Here is a 24,998-nt window from a genome sequence, read left to right as displayed (position 1 = left end):
TTTTGTGAGTTTAAACTTGGTTTAGATAAGAAAAAGTCAAGTTTAAGAAAATTTTTATTCTGAAATGTTTTGTAATTTAAAATATTTATAAAGAAATCGATATTTAAATTTCCTAAACTTTAATTTTGTGAGCTTAAACCCAGTTTAACGAACAAGAAATCAAGTTTGACTATTTTTTTTTATTCAAATATTTCAAGTCTTTAATATTTATACAAAGTAAAATATTTAGATAACTTAAACTTAGACTTTGTGAGTTTAAACCTAGTTTAGATAAGAAAAGGTCAAGTTTAACAAGTTTTTATTCTCAAATGTTTTGTAATTTAATATATTTTTAAAGAAATGGATATTTAAATTTCCTAAACTTTAATTATGTGAGCTTAAACCCAGTTTAACGAACAAGAAATCAAGTTTAACTATTTTTTTGTTTTTAAATATTTTCAGTCATTAATATTTATACAGATTTAAATATTTATATAACTTAAACTTAGATTCTGTGAGCTTAAACCTAGTTTAGATAAGTAAAAGTCAAGTTTAACTATTTTTTATTCTAAAATGTTTTGTTGTTTAAAATATTTATAAATAAATGGATATTTTAATTTCCTAAACTTTAATTTTGGGAGTTTAAACTTAGTTTAACTATGAAAAACATAAGTTTAGCTATTGTTTCTTATTGAAATGTTTTATTATTTAAAATCTTTACAAAAGAAAGTATATTTTAGTTTCCTAATCTGAGATTTTGTGAGTTTAAACTTAGTTTAACTATATAGAAACAAAGTTTAAGTATTATTTTTATATGAAAAATTTTATTTAAGATTTGCCAATATATAATAGACAGCTTAAACAAATTTTGTTTAACCTCAATTAAAGTTAAACTTAGTTTAACTATAAAAAGTTTAAGTTTAACTATTTATTTCAACACCAAAAATTTCAAAAAATTATTCAATTATAAAAAAATTATTTTAAGCAACATTGTTGCTAAACATTTTAAAGTATTTTTAGCTTTTACTGCGAAATTTACTTTAAATTGCTATTAAACTATACAATTTCCTTATTTATTTTATGATTTTTTTGAATTGGTGGCCTTATCACGTATCGTAATCATTTAATGTATTTAAACAAAATACAATTTTAGACCAATAAGCAAACACATTAAAGTGCGTATACTATTTCTAAGGGTCACTGAGGCACTACATTTTAAATGCTCAATAAAATAAAACCTAAAACCATTTAAACTACAGATAAGATAGTCTTTTGAATTTCTTTCTTTTTTTCAAACTAACACGCGTTCACAGCCAACTCTATCTTAGATGAAAAATAAAAGACAAATAAAGAGGGGTACCGAAAGAAAAAAAAACTATTAAATAAAAATTATGTTGATGTAGGTTATTTCAACAATTTTTTTAATATTTCTTTGTACAAACTCAACATGCACATTACTTATTATATTGTAAACATGTCAGTTAATTTCTTTATTTAATGTAAAAGAAAAAAAAACTATGAAACACACACATTTATCTTTTTATGTTCAAGTACATGTTTTAAAGATCTTGAACTGTCCATTTTCGTTTTGAAACTGGATGGAAAAACTATATTTTTTATTTGGTGAAAATATTTTTAACTACATTTCGCTACTTTTCTGTTTGAGCTCATAAAACACTTTGTTTGTTTGCCTCCTTATGTACTCCGCTTTTTGAAATGAGCTGTGGTGAGCTGTTGTTGTCTGCTGTATCCAACATCCATCCACCCATTTTATATGGAGAAAAAAGACAAGGCGACGGCTTGTCAGGCCATCATTGTTGATTCTGGTTGCCACAGCTACTGCCCACAACATCTCATTATATTTTGCACATTTCTCATTCATTCACTCACTCAGTCAGTCTTCAGCCAATGAATGCAATGACAGATAAATGTTTGTGCAAAAGAAAATAACAATATATATAGACTTTTTTGTTATTATTGCACAAATACCAAACAGAAAAAAATAAAAAAAAATAAAGCAAATGTCCAAGTTTTTGTGCAATATTAAATGTGTATACAGCATTCATCAATTGACTGCAGCTACATGTTATATAAATATAGCAAAAGGTTTTGCAATTGTTTGCCAACTTTTCTCCATAAAGTAAATTTTGTAAGTTTTTAATTAAGTTTAAGTCATGAATTGTGTTTAAGAAAATGTTTAACTTGGTTTCTTATACTAAACTTATATTAAATTGGTTTAAACTTAGTTTAACTGGGCTTAAAACAAGTTTAAAGATAATTGTTTGCTTTAGCATGACTTATTTAAATTAATACAGCTAAATTTGCTCCCTAAACTTGGATTTATGAAGTTTAAACTTAGTTTAACTAAGGAAACAATTAAGTTAAAGATATTTATTTTAATTTTGTGTTCTTCAAATTATATTTGAAGTGCTTAACTTTGTTTCGAGAGTTAAACTAGAATAAAACAGATTTAAACTCAGCTTAAACGGATGAACTTTAAGTTTAAAAATTCGTTTAATTATATTGTTGATATATTTAGATTGAAACAGCTAAATTTCCTCCCTAAACTTAGATTTATGAAGCTTAAACTTAGTTTAACTAAGAGAACAATTAAGTTAAAGATGTTTATTTGAATTTTTGGTTGTTCAAATTAAATTTTAAGTGCTTTACTTAGTTTCGAGAGTTAAACTAGAATAAAACTGACTTAAACTCAGTTTAACCGGGTGAATTTTAAGTTTCAAAAATCGTTTAATTATATTGTTGATATATTTAAATTGAAACAGCTAAATTTCTTCCCTAAACTTAGATTTATGAAGTTTAAACTTAGTTTAACTAAGGAAACAATTAAGTTAAAGATATTTATTTTAATTATGTGTTCTTCAAATTAAATTTGAAGTGCTTAACTTTGTTTCGTGAATTAAACTAGAATAAAACTGATTTAAACTCAGTTTAACCGGGTGAATTTTAAGTTTAAAACTTCGTTTAATTATATCGTTGATATATTTAGATTGAAAAAGATAAATTTCCTCCCTAAACTTAGATTTATGAAGCTTAAACTTAGTTTAACTAAGAGAACAATTCAAATTAAATTTTAAGTGTTTTACTTAGTTTCGAGGGTTAAACATGAATAAAACAGATTTAAACTCAGCTTAAACGGATGAACTTTAAGTTTCAAAAATTGTTTAATTATATCGTTGATATATTTCAATTGAAACAGCTAAATTTCTTCCCTAAACTTAGATTTATGAAGTTTAAACTTAGTTTAACTAAGAGAACAATTAAGTTAAAGATATTTATTTTAATTTTGTGTCATTATGAAATGTTCAAATTAAATTTGATGTGCTATCGAGACTTAAACTTGCATAAAACAGATTTAAACTCAGTTTAACCGGGTGAATTTTAAGTTTAAAAACTCGTTTAAGAAATTATTAAATTGGAACTGCTAGATTTGGTGACGAAACTTAAATTTGTTTGGTTTAAAATTAGTTTAACTAAGACAAACTTAAGTTTAAATTTTTTTTCAAAATTTTGAAATTTTGAACTTGATTTCAAAAAAGGTTTAAACTCAGTTTAACTGGTTGGTCTTAAATGTTTAAAATTTTGTTGTTGTAATTGTCTGATTGATAATATTAAATTGAAACTGCTAAATTTGGTGACTAAACTTAGATTTGTTTGGTTTAAACTTAGTTTAACTAGGACAATATTAAGTTAAAATTGTTTTCTTAATTTTGATCCAATTTTAGTTTCGAGCCTTAAACTTTATTAAAACAGTTTTAAACTTAGTTCAACTGGTTTAACTTAAGATTAAAATATTTTGTTTTGTTGTAATTGAAACTGCTAAATTTCGGGACTAAACTTAGATTTGTTTGGTTTAAACTAAGTTTAAATATTTATTTCGACAAAAAAAAATATTAATTTATAACAGCATGAAATTTACTATGAATTACGTTATATATTTAGAAACATGTTTTAGCAAGCTAAGTTTAAACTTGGTTTAACTAGATTTAAATGAAGATTAGCTAATTGTTGAAGGTTTTAAAAGTAAACGAAATTATAAATTGATAAAATCTCAAAAAATATTTTCTTAAACCTAAGATTTTCTTTATTAAGTTTAAACTTAGTTTAACCCTAAGCATTTTAAATTTTTGTTTTAGAACTAAAATTATTACAGCATGCCATTTGTCAGGAAAAACGTTATATTTTTAAAATAGAATTAAGTAAGCTAAGTTTAAACTTAGTTTAACTGGGTTAAAATCATGTTTAACTTTAAGGTTAAATAATGAAATCAACTTCTAGATTTTTAAAATCACTTAAAATTTTTTCTTAATCGTGAGATTTTATTTATTTAAACTTAGTTTAACTGTAAAAATTTTAGGTTTTAATGTTTATTTTAGTACAAAATCTTTACTTAAATTGTTATAGCATTTAATTGTCAGGGAAAAGGTTATATTTATTTATAAAATAGACCAAAGTTTAAACTTAGTTTAACTAGAATTAAATCAAGTTTAGCTTACTGTTTAAGGTTGAACAATTAAATCAACTTCTAGATTTTAAAAATCACTTAAAATTGTTTCTTAATCCTGAGATTATAATTTATTTAAACTTAGTTTAACTGTCAATATTTTAAGCTTAAATGTTTATTTTAACCCAAATTATTAAAGCATTTAATTTGTTAGGGAAAACGTTATATTTATTTATAATACAAACTTAAGTTTAAACTTAGTTTAACTAGGTTTAAATCAAGTTTAGCTTACTGTTTAAGTTTAACAAATTAAATCAAATTCTGGATTTTTTAAATCACTTAAATTTTTTTCCTTAATCCTGAGATTTTCTTTATTTAAACTTTGTTTAACTGTAACAATTTTAAGTTTAAATGTTTCTTTAAACAAGGAATTTGCTATGAAAAATGTTATATATTTAGAAACGAGAGTTAAGCATGCTAAGTTTAAACTTAGTTTAACTGGTTTTAAATGAAGTTTAACTAACTGTTTCAGGTTTAAAAGCGGAATAAAATTTAATTATTAAGAAATCTCTAAACATTTGCTTTTTAACTTGAGGTTTTCTTTAGTTAAGTAAAGTTTAAACTTAGTTTAACTGGTTTTAAATGAAGTTTAACTAACTGCTTCAGGTTTAAAAGCGAAATAAAATTTAATTATTAAGAAATCTCTGAACATTTTTTCTTAAACCTGCAATTTTCTTTAGTTAAGTTAAGTTTAAAGTTAGTTTAACTAGTTTTAAATGAAATTTAAGGTTTAAATGCGAAATCTCTAAACATTTTTTCTAGTTAAAGTTATTAATATAGTTTTGAGTTGTTAGTATACTTGATTTAAAGCTAAAAATTGTGGTTTAAGTTGAATTTTTGTCCCCTTTATTTCAATTTAATATCATACCAGGAAACTTGCCAGACATTTAGGTTTACCACAAAGTTTTCTATAAATTGTATTTCAAGGCAGCTTTAACGATTTGCCATATTTTATGCAAAATCATAAGACAAATATTTCATAAACAGCAACTACCTTCAATAAATTGTCTGCGAAAGCAGTGGCTTTGATGATGACAAAGATAAAGATGCAATGCTTCAATACATTGCCAGATGCTTAAGAGATGCAAAAAACTTATAAAGTGTGAAACAGCAATACTATATATATAATACAGCAATTGTCAACTCGTTTGTCATGCCGTTTTGAGCACAGTCATGCTTAATGCAATAAATAAACTGAGTTTAAAATGCATTAAAGCAACAAAAAAAAAATCCTCATATTTTAATGATTTTCAATAGACTTCAAGGAAATACACAAAATTTGCAAAATCATGAAAGTTATAACAAAAAAAAAATTACAAAATGTGTTGGTAGGTTTAGATCTAGTTAAGCGGTTTATTTTCCTATTAAACTAGGTCATTTTTAGTTTTAGCTATCGACTTTCATAAACCTCAACTATGTTGTCTCTAACTTTTATCTCATTTTGAGTTTTGTTTAGCTGTATTTCTTTCTACACCTTTATTTTTCATATATTTCCAGCAGATTTTATTACCTCCATCATTTGGAGAATTTCTTAGCAGAATCTCGATGGATTTATATTTTGTTTGTGCCCATACAGCAAATATGTTTAAATAGAAAACATTGTTATGGTTAAATATGTATAGTTTTCTAACTAAAACCTCCAACTTCCTTTAGATGGTTTCCCCATATAAACAGAAAAATCTCAGCGGCAAGAAAAAAAAACCCCAACACTTCATCTTTAAACCACTATAAACTGCATGTTTGGATGCCATAAAAGTGTAAAATACAGCAGTAAAAAGATATATGCGTTGGTATTATGAGCATTTCATTGCATTTGTGCAGTTGCACAAATATGTTTCAAAAGGCAACCACCACCAACATCATGATGATCATTGTCATCACAATACAAACCTCAAGTTTTTTGCTTTGAAACCTCATCATGAGCGAAACATTTCTTGGTGACCGCCAAATTGATGTTTAAGGAAAGTGCCAACATAATGAAACAAAACAAAAAAAAAATAATACAGCATCCGTGTTAAAATTTTACTGCAACAAAAACCCCAACCAACAGTGCGTCATTTTGTACGTCTGTACCTACAGCTAGCTAACATTACTACCTCAAAATGTATGATTTTATGGAACTTTAAATGAGAATGCTGTATAGAAATTGTAGCAGAAATAAAAAAACTAAACAAAACAGTTATTTTTTTGCCATATAGAAATAATGCCGCCAGCTTAACAAACTAAAATATTAGAAATACTGGCAAAAGAAAGATAAAAACTACAAAAGTAGCAACTTAAACTAAAGTTTAGCGGCAAGTAAAACAATATTTAAACAAAATATTCGTTAAATTTTCATTCCACATAGTTTAAATTACTTCAACTTGCTTTAAGCTAGCTTAAACTAAGTTTAAACCCACAAAAACTAAGATTAAGCTAAAGTTCAGCCATAAAAATAATAAGCTTAAATTGAATAAAACCAAAAAGAAATTATAAGTTTAAACTTAGATTATAAGTTTAAACTTAGATTAAACGCCTGTTTAGTGATATTTTTGGAAATTCGAAAAAGCTAAAACTTATATTTTAACAAGACCTAAGAAATATTAAACTTAAAATTTCATACATAAAATCCTTAAACTTTAAATATAAAAGTTTAAACTAAGTTTAAACCAACAAAAACTAAGATTAAGCTAAAGTTTAGCGAAAAAAATAATAAGAAGCTTAAATTGAATAAAACCAAAAAGAAATTATATAACAAAAGTTTAAACTTAAGTTAAACTCCGTTTAGTAATATTTCTTGGAAATTCGAAAAGGCTAAAACTTATTTTTCAACAAGACCTAAGAAATATTAAACTTAAAATTTCATACAGAAAATCCTTAAACTTTAAATATAAAAGTTTAAACTAAGTTTAAACCAAGAAAAATTAAGATTAAGCTAAAGTTTTGCGAAAAAAATAATAAGAAGCTTAAACTGAATAAAACCAAAAATAAATGATATAACAAAAGTTTAAACTTGGGTTAAACGCCAGTTTAGTAATATTTTTGGAAATTCGAAAAAGCTAAAACTTATTTTTCAACAAGACCTAAGAAATATTAAACTTAAAATTTCATAGATAAAATCCTTAAACTTTAAATATAAATGTTTAAACTAAGTTTAAACCAAGAAAAATTAAGATTAAGCTAAAGTTAGCGAAAAAATAACAAGAAGCTTAAAGTGAAGAAAAATAAAAAAATTACAAAAGGTTAAACTTAGATTAAATGCCATTTTAGTGATATTGTTTGAAATTCGAAAAAAACTAAAACTTATTTTCCTAAGAAAATTGTAACTTAAATTTTCATAGATAAAGTTTAAACTTACTATAACTAAGATTAAATTTAAGTGAATCAAAAGAATTAATAATCAGCTTAAAGCAAAAAAAAAACGAAAAAATTAAGTTAAACTTACAGTAAACTCGTCGTAAAGGTAATTTCTTGAAAAGCTATAAAACTAAAAAAAGCTAAGAAAAATCTAACTTTTTTTATTGGAAAAACTCTTTAACATAAAATTTTAAACTAAGTTTAAACGAAATAAAATAACGTTTAAGCTAAAATGTATTAAAAAAATCATAAGAAATTGAAATTGAACAAAAACATAAGAGACAAATTGGACTGCAAAGTTAAACTTAGTTTAAACGTCGTAACTGATCTTTGTTTTAAAAACAAAAAAATAAACCCAAGAAAAATTTAACTTCATTTATATTAGAAAAAATCCTTAAGCTTTAAATATCAAAGTTTAAACTTAGTTTAAACAAAAAAAAATTAAGTTTAAGCTAAAATAAATACGGAATCATAATCACGACAGCAAACTTAAAAATATGATAAAAGAAAAAAATTCTAAACTTAAAACAGGTTTTTTCGCCATATTGAAAAATACAGTAACTGATAAAATTTACAACAAAAAAAATAAAATAAAGTTTTGCATCAAGCTAATAATATTATAAATTTAATTTAAATTTGTATTTAGCATGGTTGGAATTACTTAAACTTGCGTTAAGCTAGCTTAAACTAAGTTTAAACCAAATAAACTCAAGTTTAAGCTAAAGTGAATCGAAAAAAATCATAAGAACATTAAATTGAACAAAAACAAAGATGAACAAAATAAATAAAGATTAGGTTAAACTGGGATTAAACTCGTGGTAAATGCATAAATTTAAAAAAAAATTATACTGGAAAAATAAATCTAAGCAAAATCTGACATTATTTTCACTAAAAAATAACCTTAAACTTAAAATATTATAGCTTAAACTAAGTTTAAACTTAAACAAGTAAAGTTTAAGCTAAAATGAATACGGAATTATAACCACGGCATTTAAAATTATATACAAAGCGAAAGACAAAATGTTTAACATAATTGAAAACAATTTAAACAAAGTTTAAACTCTGGTTTAAATGACTTAATTCCAAGAAAACATCTAACTTACTACAAATAAGTTATTAGGTTCAAGTTTTTAAAGAAAATATATCGTTAAACTTGAAATATATAAAAATAAACTAATCTAAAAGACAACAAATTTTACAAAAATCTTAGTCCTGAAATTATATAATAGAGGTTTATTTAAGAATTCAACTATATATTTTGTTCATTTTCGAGTTTTTCTTTTATTTAAAAAAGTATTTTTATTTTTCAGCTGCAAGTTATTTCCCTCTTGTTTTAATTTATTTAATTTTTTTTTTAAATATTTGTTTGGTGGTGTCTTGTAAAACTATGTATTGCATTTCTGGTAACAAATTTTAACTATACAACAAAAATTATGCAACGTTATGTTGCCGTAAACCTCAAAAATCATGGTAGGAAAAACTTTCTATGGGGTTGGTGGTTAGACATCGTTCGTTGAGCAAAAAAACTAATTTTTTGGCTTCCAGCCAAAAAACCTCATAAAAGTTAAAGAATTATAACAAGCAAAAAAAAAACAAAAATAATGAACAGAAAACTACAAACTTGTTGTTAAAACTACACGAGAACATAATTCTAACCAGATTTTTGGGAAAAAATCTAAAACTCAGTAAATCATTTTAATATCAATCATAATTTCTGGCTAGTATTCTTTCTGTATGTGATGAATACAATAAAAAACTTTGCTTAGATGAGACATTTTCCTTAAAAGTAGAATAAAACTACTTTTGTAATTTATTTAAATCTACTACTATTTTTAAGCAACTAAGTGTAGTTATTAATAGCTGACATGAGTAAATTTTGTCTGGCAATACCTTGTAGAGTGAGTGTGTTTTATTTGTGTTTGTTTTTGTTAGAGTCCACTACTACACAAATACCAGTGTGTTTGTTGGTGTGCGCATGACATCATGTCGTGTGTTTTCTGTCAGTTTTCTGTCAACTGGCTCGTTGGTCTAGGGGTATGATTTCCGCTTAGGGTGCGGGAGGTCCCGGGTTCAAATCCCGGACGAGCCCAAGTGAAATTACTTTTTTTTTTATTTATTATTTTTATAAAATGTTAAGGACAGTAAATTATTTTTTTAATATTTTCTTTTAATCAAACTAAATTTTTGTAAGGAGGACACTGGTTCAAATCTTCAAAGCGCCAAAATGGAAAAAACCTTTTTTTCCTTTTTTTTAATTTAAAGGAATGAATTTATTTAACAATTTTTTTTTAATTTGTTTATAAAAACCGACAGCCAGGGAGAGAATAAAAAATGATCTTCAAGCTAAATTTTCTTTTAAACCTTATTTTTCCGTAGAAAACTATGTAAAAACTACTTACAATGAGCTTTTAAAGTAAATTGTAAGGTTTATTTATAAAGTTAAGCAGAAAATTAGCCTTAAACTTTGTCTAGTTTAATTTAATCTACAGTTATCAAGACCTAAAGTTAGCTTAATCTGTAATTTGTATTTAAAACTGTAATTAATAACTAATTTATTAAGAATTTGAAAACAATAAACCCCTTAAACTTGACTTAGCTTCGTTTAAACATAGTTTAAACTCAGTTTAAGCAAGTTTAACTGACTAATATATTATTAAACAATAACTCGATTTGCAGAGATATATAATATAAATTTTATGTGTGAATATCTCTATTTTACCTAGTTTAAACTAAGTTTAACATTACTTTAATTGAGTTTAACTCTTAATTTTTGCTTTAAAATTTTTCTTAAAAGGCATATATAAATTTAGGCTTATTTATTTTTATAAATTACAGAATTTAAAAAATTTGAAATTTAAACTTAGTTTAAATATTTTCTTTATTTTTGTTTTTCAACATTAATTTTTATTAAAATTGTATTTTAATTTATTAAGACAACACAAATAATTTATTTATCTTCTCTAGAATAGAGAAGAAACTTTAAACTTGATTTTGCTAAGTTTAAACTTGGTTTAACAAGTCGAATTCGGTTTAAAACTTTTAGTTTAGTTTCAAGCTATTATTAATATAGTATAATTAGTGTAAGCAAAGTGTTTGATAAATTACTTAATCTGGGTTTAGCTAAGTTTAAACTTAGTTTAACCTAGTCAAATCGAGTTTAGGTTCATAATTTCTTTGCATACTATAATTTTGATAGTTTAAATTTAATATATGGATATATCATCTCAATATAGTAATTCGAGGAAGTTTAAACTTTGTTTAACTTATCATTTTTAAAGTTTAACTCTTAATTTACTTTAGCTTGAAGTTTCATATATTGAATTTCCTTTGGAAGTTAGTAATCTTGCTTAATCTGGCTTTAGTTAAGTTTAAACTTAGTTTAAGCGCAGTAAAATCGAGTTTAGGTTCATATTTTAATTGTAACTATAATTTTGATAGTTTAGATAGTAATTCGAGCAAGTTTAAACTTTGTTTAACTTATCATTTTTAAAGTTTAACTCTTAATTTACTTAAGCTTGAAGTTTAATATATTGAATTTTCTTTACAAGTTAATAACATTGCTTAATCTGGCTTTAGTTAAGTTTAAACTTAGTTTAAGCATAGTCAAATCGAGTTTAAGTTTATATTTTAATTGTAACTATAATTTTAATAGTTAAGATTTAATATATGGATATATCATCTCAATATAGTAATTCGAGCAAGTTTAAACTTTGTTTAACTTAACCTTTTTAAAGTTTAACTCTTAATTTATTTGGGATTTAAACTATAATTGATTAAATTTTCTTTGGAAGTTAGTAATCTTGCTTAATCTTGCTTTAGCCTAGTTTAAACTTAGTTTAATTGAGTTTATTTTGAGTTTAGCTTATTATTTAAATTTTTAACTAAAACTCATATTTTATAGATTTAAAATATGAATATTTCATCTCCATATTGTAACTAAGTTTAAACTTAGCTTAAACTAAGTTGAGTGTAATCTTGCTTTAACCTAGTTTAAACTTAGTTTAATTTGAGTTAAGGTTAATATTTAAATTTTGAAATAAAATGAATATTTTATAGATTTAAAATCTCATCTCTATATTATAACTAAGTTTAACCTTAGCTTAACCTTGCTTAGGTTGAGTTTAGTTATTTGTTTTGGTTTAAAACTATTACTTTGTAGACGTTCTTTTCTAATAATAATTTAAGGTTATATTATAACTTAACTAAGTTTAAACTTAGTTTAACCAGGGCTAAGGAAAGTTTAGCTACTTATTATAGGTGGAAAATATTATTTAAATTTTAAAGATATATAAAATATCAAAATTGAATTTTATTTGCATTTCATAATATAATTAAGTTTAAACCTTGGTTAACCATGGCTAATTGCAGTTTAGCTATTTATACAGTTTTAATATATTTATTTAAATATTTTATCTCCATGACATGGTTGAATTTAGTTTAAACTTAGTTTAACTAAGCTTAAATGGAGTTTAAGTCTTTAATTTGATTTATTAACTTTTGTTTTGTACTTACATTTGTTGACAGTTGACCGCTTAGACTTAACACCTGTTCTCGAGCTTCCATTAATTCACGTTTAAGACGGCGTATTTCCTGGGCCTGTCTCTCCTCTGAAGTACCATATAAAGAACTGCCACCCGACAATAAAGAAGCAGTACTGCCATGAACTAAAAAGATATACAAAAATTAAAGTTTTATAAATTGTAGCCAAACTTAAGTTAAAAGTTTCTCAAACTTACCCTCATCGTTCTTTTTAGGATACGTTAACCGATGCGAGGCCGTCGAACCCTGCGATAATCCCTGCATGCTGGGCATGGTATTGGCGTGTGTAGGTGACATGGGTCCACTAAAACCCCGGGTAATGGGTGTCGGTGAGGTGGGCTGACTCCAGGCTATGGAATTGTTTTGTTGATTGTGATTGTTGGCCTGGGCATTTGCGGCCGCAGCAGCCATTTGAGCAGATAAAACACCATTGTGTTGAGCACCCACTGGCAGACAGTAATAGGGTTCAATTTCAACCTCCGCTCCCCTGGTGGACAACATAGAAGGATACATTTTTTCAGATTTTGTAGATCTATTTAAAATAACACAAACAAATATTGTTTTTTTTTTTGTAAAACAAAAAACATTTTAATGAGTATACGCTTACACTCATTGCAATTTGATAACAACAACTAAAAATAGGCTACAGAAATTGACATGCTTGGGCTAAAGGCAGCATAAAAAGAATAAAACGGAAAAAAAACTGGCTTTGATTTTTTAACAAACATTTAATACAAAAATATTGCTCTAATTATGCAAGGACATGATGAAATGCTATTGTATATAAATTCAGCTATATATTTTTATGTCAATGCCTAAAAGTATGCTCGCTTGCTCACACCCTGGTGACATTTCGTTAAACTCATTTGTTTTCATTGCAAAATAAAAGAAAATCCTTAAACATTTTTCAACACATTTAACATTCGTACATAGTTTCACACTCACGCTAACAGCCATCAATGTCTAACACCATACATTTATTTATATACACATGTGCTCTAACATCATTCATTCATGACTTGCTTATATTTATCAGCACAACTGCCAAAATGTATGCTATGAAATTTTGGTAGGTTGTTGCTATTTTGCAGGCTTAGATTAGAGCAACACATTAGTCAAAAAAAGGGGTTTTAAATGTATACATTAGTATAAAGAATTTGGTTTTATTTTTGTTTGTTAATGACATCCATCTATTTATATGGAATATACTTTTAGGCTGGTTGTAACATACAGATAAAATTAGCTGGTTTAGCTTTAAAAAGAAAGTAAAGAAATTTAAGTTATTTTATTTAAATTTGTTCAAGTTTTTCTTTTTATTCCCTCTTTTTTTTGTTCTGATGTTTATTGCCCAACAAAATTTCCTGTTTCAAACCGGAAATTTGCAATAGTCTGCCTCAATGTGAGAGGTGTTAATTTGCTCCTAAGGCTAGACTAGACTTTATTTTGCTCTTTCTCTATTTTATCGTTTTCATCGTCATCATCATCATCAAATCATTTATTTCATTTTATTCAATATATTGATGATGAGTTGGGTTTGGCTAACAAAGTTTTGTAGGGAATTTTTGGTGTATGTAGATTTTATAATAAAATTTTGTGGTTTTTTAAATTGAGCGGAAATTAAGGAATAAATTATGATAGAAAATCATAGAAACGATAAATGGTTTTTGCATAAGTTGAGAAGGGGTGAATAAGGCAATAATTTAAGGTCTTAAAAGAGCAATAAACAAATACTAAAAATAGTTAAATTGTCAGAAGCATTTAGTTTTTCAAATCAAATATTGGACAGGAAATTTTCTTATATACATATAACAATTTCAAATCGCTTAGTTTTGATTTTTTAATAGAAAATAAGCCTTAAACTTGCTTTAGCTCAGTTTAAACTGAGTTTATCTTTTGAATATGCAAGTTTAAAGTTTTATTTATATCACATATTACTACCTAAAACAAATTGTTACTAATCAATAACCTTGTAAAGCTTAACCTTGATATAATTAAGTTTAAACCAAGTTTAACTTTCCTCAAATCAAGTTTAGCATTTAATAAGTAATTAATTGTTTTAAATTGAGTAATTTGTTGTAATATAGAAGAAAAATTAACCTCTAAACTTAAGTTAGCTTAGTTTAAACTTAGTTTAACTAGGCTTACGGCAAGTTTAAGCCATAAAATCAGTATCAAATTATTATGTGAACTGAAACGATGTAGAATATTAATATATTATAATGAAATCTCCAATTATTTAATTTTAAACTTAGTTTAACTTTGCTTTTATCAAGTTTAGAATTTAATAAGTCAATAATTTTATTAACTAAAACAAATAATCCAAAGACAGGCAAGAAGTAAGCCTTAAACGTGCTACAGCTTGGTTTAAACTTAGTTTAACGATTGTTTATGCAAGTTTAAACTTGTATAGCTATTACAAAATATAGCTTGCAACAAGGAGATATAAAATAATATAATTTTATTTTAGTTTTTTAATTTTTTTTAGTTATTATAATTAATTGTAAATTTTAGCTGAAGCAATTCATTTTAAAACTAAGCAAAAATAAACCTAAAATATGAATTAACTTAGTTTAAACTAGGTTTAACAGAGGTTGAATGAAGTTTAATCTTATATGAAAAATTAGAATTATTATTTGCATTGAAGAGATAAATCAGCAATTTAAAGTAAGTTTTTGTTGAAGCAGTAATAAATGTTGATATTTTATATGGAAACCATAATTCACAAGGTTTAAACTTAGCTTAACTGTAGATTTATTAAGATTAACTCTTAATTAATAAAAAAATATATTTATTGAAGTTACTAAATCCAAAAATACATAAAACAAAATCCTTAATGCAATTTAAGCCTGGTTTAAACTTCGTTTAACTGGGTTTTAAGTGAGTTTACGTTTTATTTTAGTTTCATACTATAATAGTAATTTAAATAATATGTAATGCATATCTTATACAACAAAACCATACTTTAGCTAAGTTTAAACCTAGCTTAACTAAGCTTTTGTTAAGTTTAACTTTTAATTTTGATTTTAAAGAATTAAATTGAATTTATTAGTTTTAAAAGTGAGAAAAACAAAAGCTTTAACTTAGTTTTAGCTGGGTTTAAACTAGGTTTAACTAGGGTTGAAGCGAGTTTAACGATTTCTTTTAGTTGCATACTATAATAGAAGTTTAAATAGTATGTAATGCACAACTCATATAACTAAACCTTGCTTTAGATAAGCTTAAACTTAGCTTAACTAGGCTTTTTTGAAGTTTAGCTTTTAATTTTGGTTGTAAATTATTAAATTGAATTTATGAATTTTAAAAGTGAGAAAAACAAAAGCCTAAACTTAGTTTTTGCTGGGCTTAAACTAAGTTTAACTAGTGTTAAAGAAAGATTAACCTTCCCTTTTAATTTCAAACTATAATCAATATTGAAGTATTATTTTTTATAAAACTTATATAACTAAACTATAGTTTAAACCTGGCTTAACCGGACTTTTGTTAATTGCATTACATATGTTTAACTTTAAATATTAAATTTAATATATTAAGTAAAGATTTTATAACAGATTCTCAATTTATCTAAAGTTTAAACTTAATTTAACGAAATTTTATAGAAAGTAACTACAAAGGATTGTATTAAAATAATAATTCGAATGGCTCATTTAGATATGAGCAATTTTAAACGTATAGAACTTTGGTGTTTTCCTTTTAGTATCCATTTATGCTTGAATTCTTTAATTTAAAAATAGACATCAAATCTCAAAAATATTGCTCCTGAAAAGTTCATTGTCCTGGGAAAAATGTTATTTACTTTGAAATTATAAAAGCCCTTAAAGAGCAGGGGTTTAGTTGTTGTAAAGAGAAACATTAGGTAGTCAGTCTTTTTGCAAAGCAAATAATGTAAGTGTTTTTTATTTTTCCATTGTGTATTTTGAAGTACTACTTAACATATTACAAAACAGACTGAAACAATATTTTTCACAAAAAATAAAACATTGTTATTAAACAGCAGCAAAACAAAAATAACTTTATACGTGTATTCGTATCAACAAATATTATCAAGGCAACGCCTAAAATTATGCTACATTTTTTGTCTGCTCTTAAAACAAAAAATATTGCATACTTTTCAACGCCTTAAAAACTCATAAATTTTGCACATAAACAGCAGTATTCAAAAGCTGCAGCAAAACAAACAAACAAAAAAGCATAACTTTCAAAATATATTTATTTTTTTTTTGCTTTCATTCCATAACATTAAACCTGTACTTAACTACTAGGAGTATTTTGTGGAAAAAAAATTCCTCTACACAAGTATATGTGTACGCACTTGGGCACACACTCATTCGAATAATGAAAAAATTCCGAAAAACTTTTCTACTTGTTACAATACAACTTGTCGGAGAGTGAGTACTCACTATTCACTCATACAGTTGGGCTCACAATGTTTTTAATATATATTTATGCCGGAAAGTATGCTATACTGCATAAATTAACAAACAACTCATAGAGCAAGAAACTACACACACACACACACAAAGTAAATGAAAAATGTATCTCTATAAAAAATTACTTGTATAAAGTAAAAGGCAGTCATCATTTTATGCTTGTTTGAACTAAACTTTGATACTAACATTAACATACTCGTACCTACATGTACAAGTTTATGTTAAAAAATTCTACTATATATTTGTAATATGAGAATGTATAGCGAAGTGTGAAGGTTGCCCAGAGTAACATGAAGAATGTCAGGAATAAAAAAATGGTGTAAATAAGTAATAAAGTATTTCAAATATTTTTTCGACAATATGTATTAATGTGTGTGCATGAGAGTGTGTCTAACATGGGCAAAGGTGTGTACAAGGAGCAATGAATTTTTGTAAGTGTGAACAAAATACTGTCACATAAATTGTTGTCTTGTGTGTAATAAATGAAATTCTTTTATATTTACATGAATTTTATTAGAAAAATTACGAGAAACTGATGAAATATAGAAAGATGTTGCCTACAAGTAGGCTTTAGTTGTTGGAAATAAAGGAAAAGTTTGAGCAAATTACAGATTTTATATAAACCGACAATTATTAAATAAAATATCCACAAATTCTGCACATATTTCCAATTTTAGGCAAAAGCTCTTATGAAATTAAAAAAGCTCTGAGACAATTACAAAGAAAAATAAAAGCTTTGGTATATAAATAAGATATTTTTAAATAATTTTATTGTTTACATGAATAACTATACTTTTATTATACAATAGCTCTGGGGGAAAAAATTTAAAAAAGTTTTTTTTTTAAATATTTTAAAGTTCAGAATAAAAATGTTAAACTAAGAAATTTTACAAAAAAATCTCAAAAGCTTTTAGGAAAAATATATAAATGAATTATTATAACATATTTAGTACGAGTTTAAACATTTTAAGCAAAAACGTTCACAAATTCTGTACATATTTCCAATTTTAGGCAAAAGCTCTTATGAAATTAAAAAGCTCTGAGACAATTACAATGAAAAATAAAAGCTTTGCTATATAAATAACATATTTTTAAATAATTTTATTGTTTACATGTAAAATTATCTTTTTATTATACAAATGTAAGCTTATTATAAAAAAGCTCTGGGGAAAAAAATTAAAAAAAGTTTTTTTTTTAAATATTTTAAAGTTCAAAATAAAAATTTTAAACTAACAAAAGCTCTGAGGACCATTTTTTAAAAAAAATATTACATTTTAGTCAAAAGCTCTTATGATATTAAAAAAGCTCGTATGCAATTACATAGAAAAATAAAAGCTTTGCCATAAAAATAACATATTTTTTAATAATTTTATTGTTTTTTATTGTTAAAAAAGTTTGTTTTTGAAATATTTGAAATATTTTTTTGATAGTTTAACCAAATAAGCATGTTCTTGCAAATTGAAAAAAACGATTTTTAAATTATACAAAAAAGCTTTGAAATTTTACAAAAATGCCCAAAAGCTTTTTGGGAGAATATCATATAAATGAATTTTTATAACATATTTTGAACGAGTTTCATTATTTTTTTAGGCACATTCTGCAATAGCTATACACTTTTTAAAAAAGCTCGTAGCTCAGTCTTTACAAAATAAGCAAAGCTTTTGGGAAGAATATCATATAACTGAATTTTTATAACATATTTGGCACTAGTTTAAACATTTTAGGCAAATTCTGCAATGGCTATACATTTTTTTAAAAAAGCTCTTAAGACAATAAAAAAGCTCTTAGGACAATACATAGAAAAATAATAGCTTTGTAATATAAATACACAGTTTTCAATAATTTTGTTTTTTGTATTATTAAAAAATTTCGTTTTATTTTGTGAATTAAAGCTTTTTATGAAAAAGCTCCGATGAAAAAACGTTTAAAAAAGCTTTTTATATTGAAAATTCATTTAAAATGTTTAAGCTTTGAATTTTTTCTAGATAAATAAATACACGGTTTATACAAGTTTTAAGGAAAAATATTTTAAAAAGCTTTGAGTATGAAAAATGTTCATCAAATATAATAAAAAATAAGCTTTAAAAGCTGAATGTTAATATTTTGTGAAAAAGCTTTAATAGAATATAAACGCATACATGGTTTTTAAAACAAATTTTATATATTTGAAAAATTTTGGCAGAATTTTAAAAGCTTTAAAGAACAAAAAAAAACTTTTAAAATAAAAACAAGTAAGAGAGCTATATTCGACTGTGCCGAACTTTATATACTCTTTACCAATACTAATTTTAAATACTTTTAGGTACAAACAAATTATATGGGAAAAAATTTCTATAAAATTAATTTTTTTTTTAATTTTTAAAAAATCTTTTTTTTTAATTTTTTAAGGGGAACAAATTTGATGAAAAAAAAAATCACTCATGGTGAAGGTTATAAAAAACAACTAAATTCAATGAAAAATACATTTTTGAGCATGAAACGTGTTTAAGAGAAAAAGCTCAATATTTCATTCAAAAGTTCTACAAGCATGGAAAAAGCTCTGAAAGGCAATCATACAGAACAATGTTATTAGAATAAATTTTAAATTAATACTGAAAATTAAACAATCTTTCCAACATTTTATTAAAGTTTAGTTAAACGCTGCAAAGTAAAGCTCTAAAATCAAAAAGCTTAGAAGAGAAATCTTGATAAAAAGCTTGGAGGAATTTGATTAAATTATTTTTTATTTAATTTCAAAAGTTTAGTTAAAAGCTGCAAAGAAAAGCTCTAAAATTAAAAAGCTTAGAAGGGAAATCTTGATAAAAAGCTTGGAGGATTTTGATTCAATTATTTTTATTTAATTTCAAACACATATTATTATAAATTAAACAATATTTTCAAAATTTTGTTAAAGTTTAGTTAAACGATGGAAAGAAAAGCTTTAAAATTAAAAAGCTTAGAAGAAAAATATTGATGAAAAGCTTTGAGGACTTTGATTAAATAAGTTTTAATTAATTTCAAGCACATGGTTTTTTAAAAAAATAGAAGTGAATGAATAAATTACAATGAAAGCTCATTAAGTGTAAAAAAGCTTTGGGATTTAGATGTGATGTATACTACTTTTCGAAAAGGCGTAAAAGTTACTTTAATGTTAAATAAAGAATTCAAAGAGTTATCCTTTTTAAAGGTTGTATGTAATCACCTTGGAAATGTCCTTTCTTTCAAGTAGCTTTTAGTAAAAAAAATTAAACTTTCTAAGTAAAATTCTTTACATGCTTAACTAAAAAATTTGTTAAAATTGTTTAAGTTTTACTTACCTTATGCTATTACTGCGATTCAAGCGAGGACTCTGCACATAAGGTGACTCCGAGCCCGCCATACTATTCGTATTGGCAGCCGCTGCATTGGCAGCAGCCACGGCGGCCGCTGCAGCAGCACGATGTTGCATCATTTTATGATTGTGCCGTGACATGGAGGGCGAACCACCAATTTGCATATTCTCCATAGAGTCACCCTCGGATAGACGACTGCCGGCGGTATTGCTGTGCTTTAACCACATGGCATAACTGCTGTATTCAGGTTTGACCTCAGCATACGTTTGGGTGTCGGATAAAGAGCCGTCCAGCATTTTGCCAGGGCGATTGGATAGTCTACAAAAAGAAAATGAAAGATTTATTAAATTTTTATACAATTTAAAGCATATTTTTAGGCTTAAAAAAAATTATTTGCTGCTACTTATTCTAAAAATAATTATTTTATATAATTTAATGAAATACTAATTAGTATTCAAACGCTATTTATAGTTTTTAAACAGCATTTTAATTAAGTTGTATTTTATATGTAAAAACATTTGTATTAAATATCATATTGCGGTATTGTGCTTCACATTAAATTAATGATATTGAACCACAAAATAATGTCGACATCCACACACAATTTTAAACATTAAATGACATTCATGTTGCATGTATGAATTGCTGTTATAAGTGGCATTAATGCAACTATAATTAGCTGGCACTGTCACTAATTAAATGTGTGCAAAAATTAATGAATTCATATAAATTGAGTGAAAGCCACAAAATGTTGCATAATTTTAGGTAATAGATTTTGATAAATTTAAATATAAGGGATAATTATAAATGGTGCATACTTTTAGTTGCTTGTGCTTTAAAATTATCAAAATTAAAAAGGTGTTGCCTACTTTTATTATAGTTTTACGCATAACAGTCGTAACTTACCTATGTTGAAACATGTGCATATCTGAACCCGGTTTTGGTAGACTGTGCGAACCAGCCAAACGTTCCCTTATACACTGGCTTAATTGCGTGGCACCTGGTCCCGTCAATGAATAACTGCGATGCTGGGGATTGGAAGGCATTTCTAAAAAAGTAAAAAAGAAATAAAGAAAAACAAACCAGGCAAAAAAATGTATTAAAATCCTACTTGTCACTTCATGCGGCAAAGTCTGTGTACCCCCCTGCACCTTACGGCCCCCCGTCGAGGTTCTCGGCACAGCCGACACATGAGCAGTTCTTCCATTCTGTGGACTACTGCCACCACTATTGGTGGCCATCATCATGGCTATGTTTTGTTGCTCAGCTGTGGCGGTATTACAGCCATTCGAACGTTTCACATAACCAAAACTGGGTGGTACCCCCTTAGTGCGACTGGAGGAGGGAGAACCCTGCTTGGAATTCGAACCACTTATGCTGCGGCGTGAGGGTGAGGATTTCTCTTTGTGCTCTGATTTCTGGCCATTAAGTGGCTCAGGCATTTTGGACCAGTTGTCGCGTCCATTACGCGAAGATGAACGATGATGACTGGGACTGCTGTGATGATGCTGGGGACTATTGTTGGCGCTGTTATTGCCCGAGCCATTAAGGCCATTGGTCATGTCCATTTTGGGATTAGAGCCTCCGCTGGAACTGGCCTGTGAAGCAGCCGAGGAGGCAGCCGCTGTGCCTATGCTATCTAAACTGCCGCGACTATTGCGAATTCTGAAAGTAATAAAAGACAAAATAATTTAATTAAAATATATCTTATAAATTTATTGCTTATAACAAAATTTATTGCCTACTTTTAGGCTGCTTTTATAAAAATAATTTTATTTATCTTCTTCTCCTTGATTGATATTGTTTTAATTTCCTTTCTTATTTGTCAACATTGTCACTGCAAACATGTCTAGCAATTTGTTTAATTTCTTACTTCATCTTCTTTATACTAGCGCTTCCCTATTTGCTCAAGCTTCTGCCACAATTTCAATATTGACTTAACAAATTTTCCTATAATGCCACAGACAGCTTGAGATATTCATAATGTTTGCCCAAACTAAAACAACCACTTAAGTTTATCTTACAATGACCATATACCAAAAGAAATATATTAAGCAAACACACTGAGAGACGGACAGGGCAAGAAACTATAGACAAAAGCTAAATTTTTAATCGAATTGAATGCATTTGTGTTCAGGTTTAGTCCATGCAAAAGTGATTTTAGACAATAGCATTAAATGGACAATGGAACAGGATGTTCAAAGTAAATCAAGGATTTTTATGTGCAACATAGAAACAATTGTTAAAAAAACTGTATTGAAAACTAACAAAGGAAATAAGATATGAATATTCTAGTCATTTTTGTAGCATTATAAAATGTACAGCATACTTTGAGGTAAAAATAAAAAGGAAGAATAAAATATATTTGTTTATAAATTAGATGGAATTTGTGTAATAATTTTCAACAGAACTAGAACAGAACTAGGACAGAACTAGAACAGAACTAGAACAGAACTAGAACAGAACTAGAACAGAACTAGAACAGAACTAGAACAGAACTAGAACAGAACTAGAACAGAACTAGAACAGAACTAGAACTAGAACTAGAACTAGAACTAGAACAGAACTAGAACAGAACTAGAACAGAACTAGAACAGAACTAGAACAGAACTAGAACAGAACTAGAACAGAACTAGAACAGAACTAGAACAGAACTAGAACAGAACTAGAACAGAACTAGAACAGAACTAGAACAGAACTAGAGCAGAACAAGTAAGAGAGATATTTTCGGCTGTGCCGAATCTTCACCAAATTATACTTCAAAATAAAAATTTTAAATATTTTTAAGTAAACAAAATTTATTTTTTTTTAAATTTTTTTTTTTAAATTTAAAAAATTTTTTTTGTTGTTTTTTCAATTTTTTTTTATTTTTAGCGAAAAAAAAAACTTTTGGTTAAAAAAAAATTCGGGTTAAAAAAATATATTTTTCCGATTTTGACCCATTGTAGGTTAGAACAGTTACCTGTCACTTTACTTCACAAATGTTACGAAATTAAACTATTTTATGAATTTTCTAATAATTTCCCCAACAACCTAAAAGTATGCTTCATAGTTTAAAAACTAAATAAAACCGTTACTATTGCACGTTTGCAGAAATAACAGCAATTATTTGTAATTGCTTAAAATAGGCCATAGTTGAAAGAAATTCAATTCATATTTACATATATTGTGAATACAGAAAGTTTTCTTAGTTGAAATGTTCTACTAAACCATTTAAATTATTGCCCTGAAATCATATGTGTTTTTCACACAAACGCCACCCTCATTTTTACTTATTTTTTTGTACAGCAAAATGCAATAGTTGTAATAAAGTATTTCAAGGGTAATTGAATAATGTGCACATAACAATTGTTCCTTTATGCCCTAAAGAGACTGCTTGGCAAAAAAGGAAAATGACATGCACAAATTTTTTTTTATTTAAGTTTATATACAAATTTTAAACACTATTAAGCACGCCAACACTTTTTCATACTGCATTAATGTTTTGGAATACTGACTTTGTTTATTGTATAAAAAATATAAAGCAGCTGTTCTTTTTTTCCTTTTGTTTGCCAAAAAAAAGTAAAATGAATTGCATATAAATGAAATGAAATGCAAAAAAATATTTTAATATTTTGTTTGTAGCATATTTTTGGTAGCTGGGGAAAAATACATTTTTGTTGATAAAATATGTATATAAATGTTCTTTTGTCTATGAAATAAACAAAATTTTATTGAAATAATTGTTAAATGTTTTAAAGCCTGGAGACTGGAAAATTATTTTTATTTTTTAAATAAATTTTTTTATTTAGAATTTTAGAAATATGCCTCAAATTATGTTCTATTGTTTTATTAAAATATTTAATGTTATTTTATTAAAGTTTTATTGTGCAAAAGGTTTAAATTTGTTTACATTTATTTATGACCTAAAACTTGCCTTAAAGTATGCTTTACTTTTTCTAATTTTTGTGTTAAACTTAAAGCATAAGATCAAAGTGTTTGTGTGGCATTCTTAATTTGAGATCTTTATAAAATATTCATGAGTTCATAAATTGTAAAAGAAGGCAAGTAGCACAGCACAGTGGTGCCAATGAAAAGTATGTAAAAACAAATGTTTAATGAAAAAAATCTTTGAATTCTTTTTAACTTCTTATTTTATTAGAAAACTCTTTGATATTTTACAAGCTTTAATGTTGTTGTTGTTGTCTACTTTATTGCATTTTCATGCTCTCATGAGGCAACTTCTTTTTGCCATAAAAACTCAGCTCCTAAAAGGCCACTATAAATAATGCGGCGTATGTGTTGGTGTTTTTTCTACTACGAGCTTATCTAATAAAGCTTAAAAGCAACGATTAAAAAAACAGCATGTATAAACGTGTTATAGCCAAATAAAATAAAATCTTTTAACAACAAACAAAACCCTCCCCAGACTAACATTTAACCTCACCTCCCCTCCCCTAACTTCCTTTTTCTTGTTTTCTGTTTTGCCACCAAGATTACGTGGTGTTTAAACAATAGCTACGACATAAAACACAATAAAAATAAACTACAAGATTTTAATCTTAAGTGTAAAAGGCAGATTAAGTTATTTTATATAAAAAAATAATAATAATATAAACAAAGCATACTTTTAGGTTCATTGTTTTATTTTTTGGATAATTGAAAAGAATGGAGTAAATTTTTAGAACAAAGTTAGTTGTTAAGTTTAAAAGTTTTGTTTTAAAGAAATTATTTTATTGTTTTAATTAAAACAAAATATATATAAAAACCATTATTTGAATGCATATATAAAGACAACCATACTTGAGAGTCTAAGTGAAAAAAGTTGTTCTGGGAAAAACGTTTATTATTGTTGGCTAAAACTAGGCAACGTGACTTCAAAGCAAATTAAATCTAAATGAAAAT

The 24,998-nt window shown here is 26.0% G+C and overlaps 2 protein-coding genes and 1 non-coding gene across 6 annotated transcripts in view; 1 reads left to right on the top strand and 2 right to left on the bottom strand.

The window, feature by feature from the left end:
* LOC135952210 (protein CNPPD1) overlaps positions 1-24,998 on the bottom strand; it is a 526,375-nt gene that overhangs the window by 100,987 nt on the left and 400,390 nt on the right. The gene's annotated exons all lie outside the window — the stretch shown is intronic.
* sick (sickie) overlaps positions 1-24,998 on the bottom strand; it is a 234,646-nt gene that overhangs the window by 85,247 nt on the left and 124,401 nt on the right. For 3 of the 4 annotated variants that reach the window (XM_065502052.1, XM_065502050.1, XM_065502054.1), the window contains 5 exons: positions 21,226-21,779; positions 21,021-21,162; positions 20,100-20,432; positions 12,574-12,908; positions 12,350-12,501 (listed from right to left, as the gene is read on the bottom strand). In XM_065502052.1, the coding sequence (XP_065358124.1) occupies positions 12,350-12,501; positions 12,574-12,908; positions 20,100-20,432; positions 21,021-21,162; positions 21,226-21,779 (1,516 nt within the window). The remainder of the gene's footprint in view (positions 1-12,349; positions 12,502-12,573; positions 12,909-20,099; positions 20,433-21,020; positions 21,163-21,225; positions 21,780-24,998) is intronic. The other variant, XM_065502051.1, reaches the window with a different exon arrangement.
* TRNAP-AGG (transfer RNA proline (anticodon AGG)) lies at positions 9,855-9,926 on the top strand. Its single transcript has one exon. It is a non-coding gene; the product is annotated as a tRNA-Pro (tRNA).

Source organism: Calliphora vicina, chromosome 2 (genome assembly GCF_958450345.1).
Source record: "Calliphora vicina chromosome 2, idCalVici1.1, whole genome shotgun sequence".
In the NCBI taxonomy this organism is placed as follows: domain Eukaryota; kingdom Metazoa; phylum Arthropoda; class Insecta; order Diptera; family Calliphoridae; genus Calliphora; species Calliphora vicina.
This window is presented reverse-complemented; position numbering and strand designations above follow the sequence as displayed.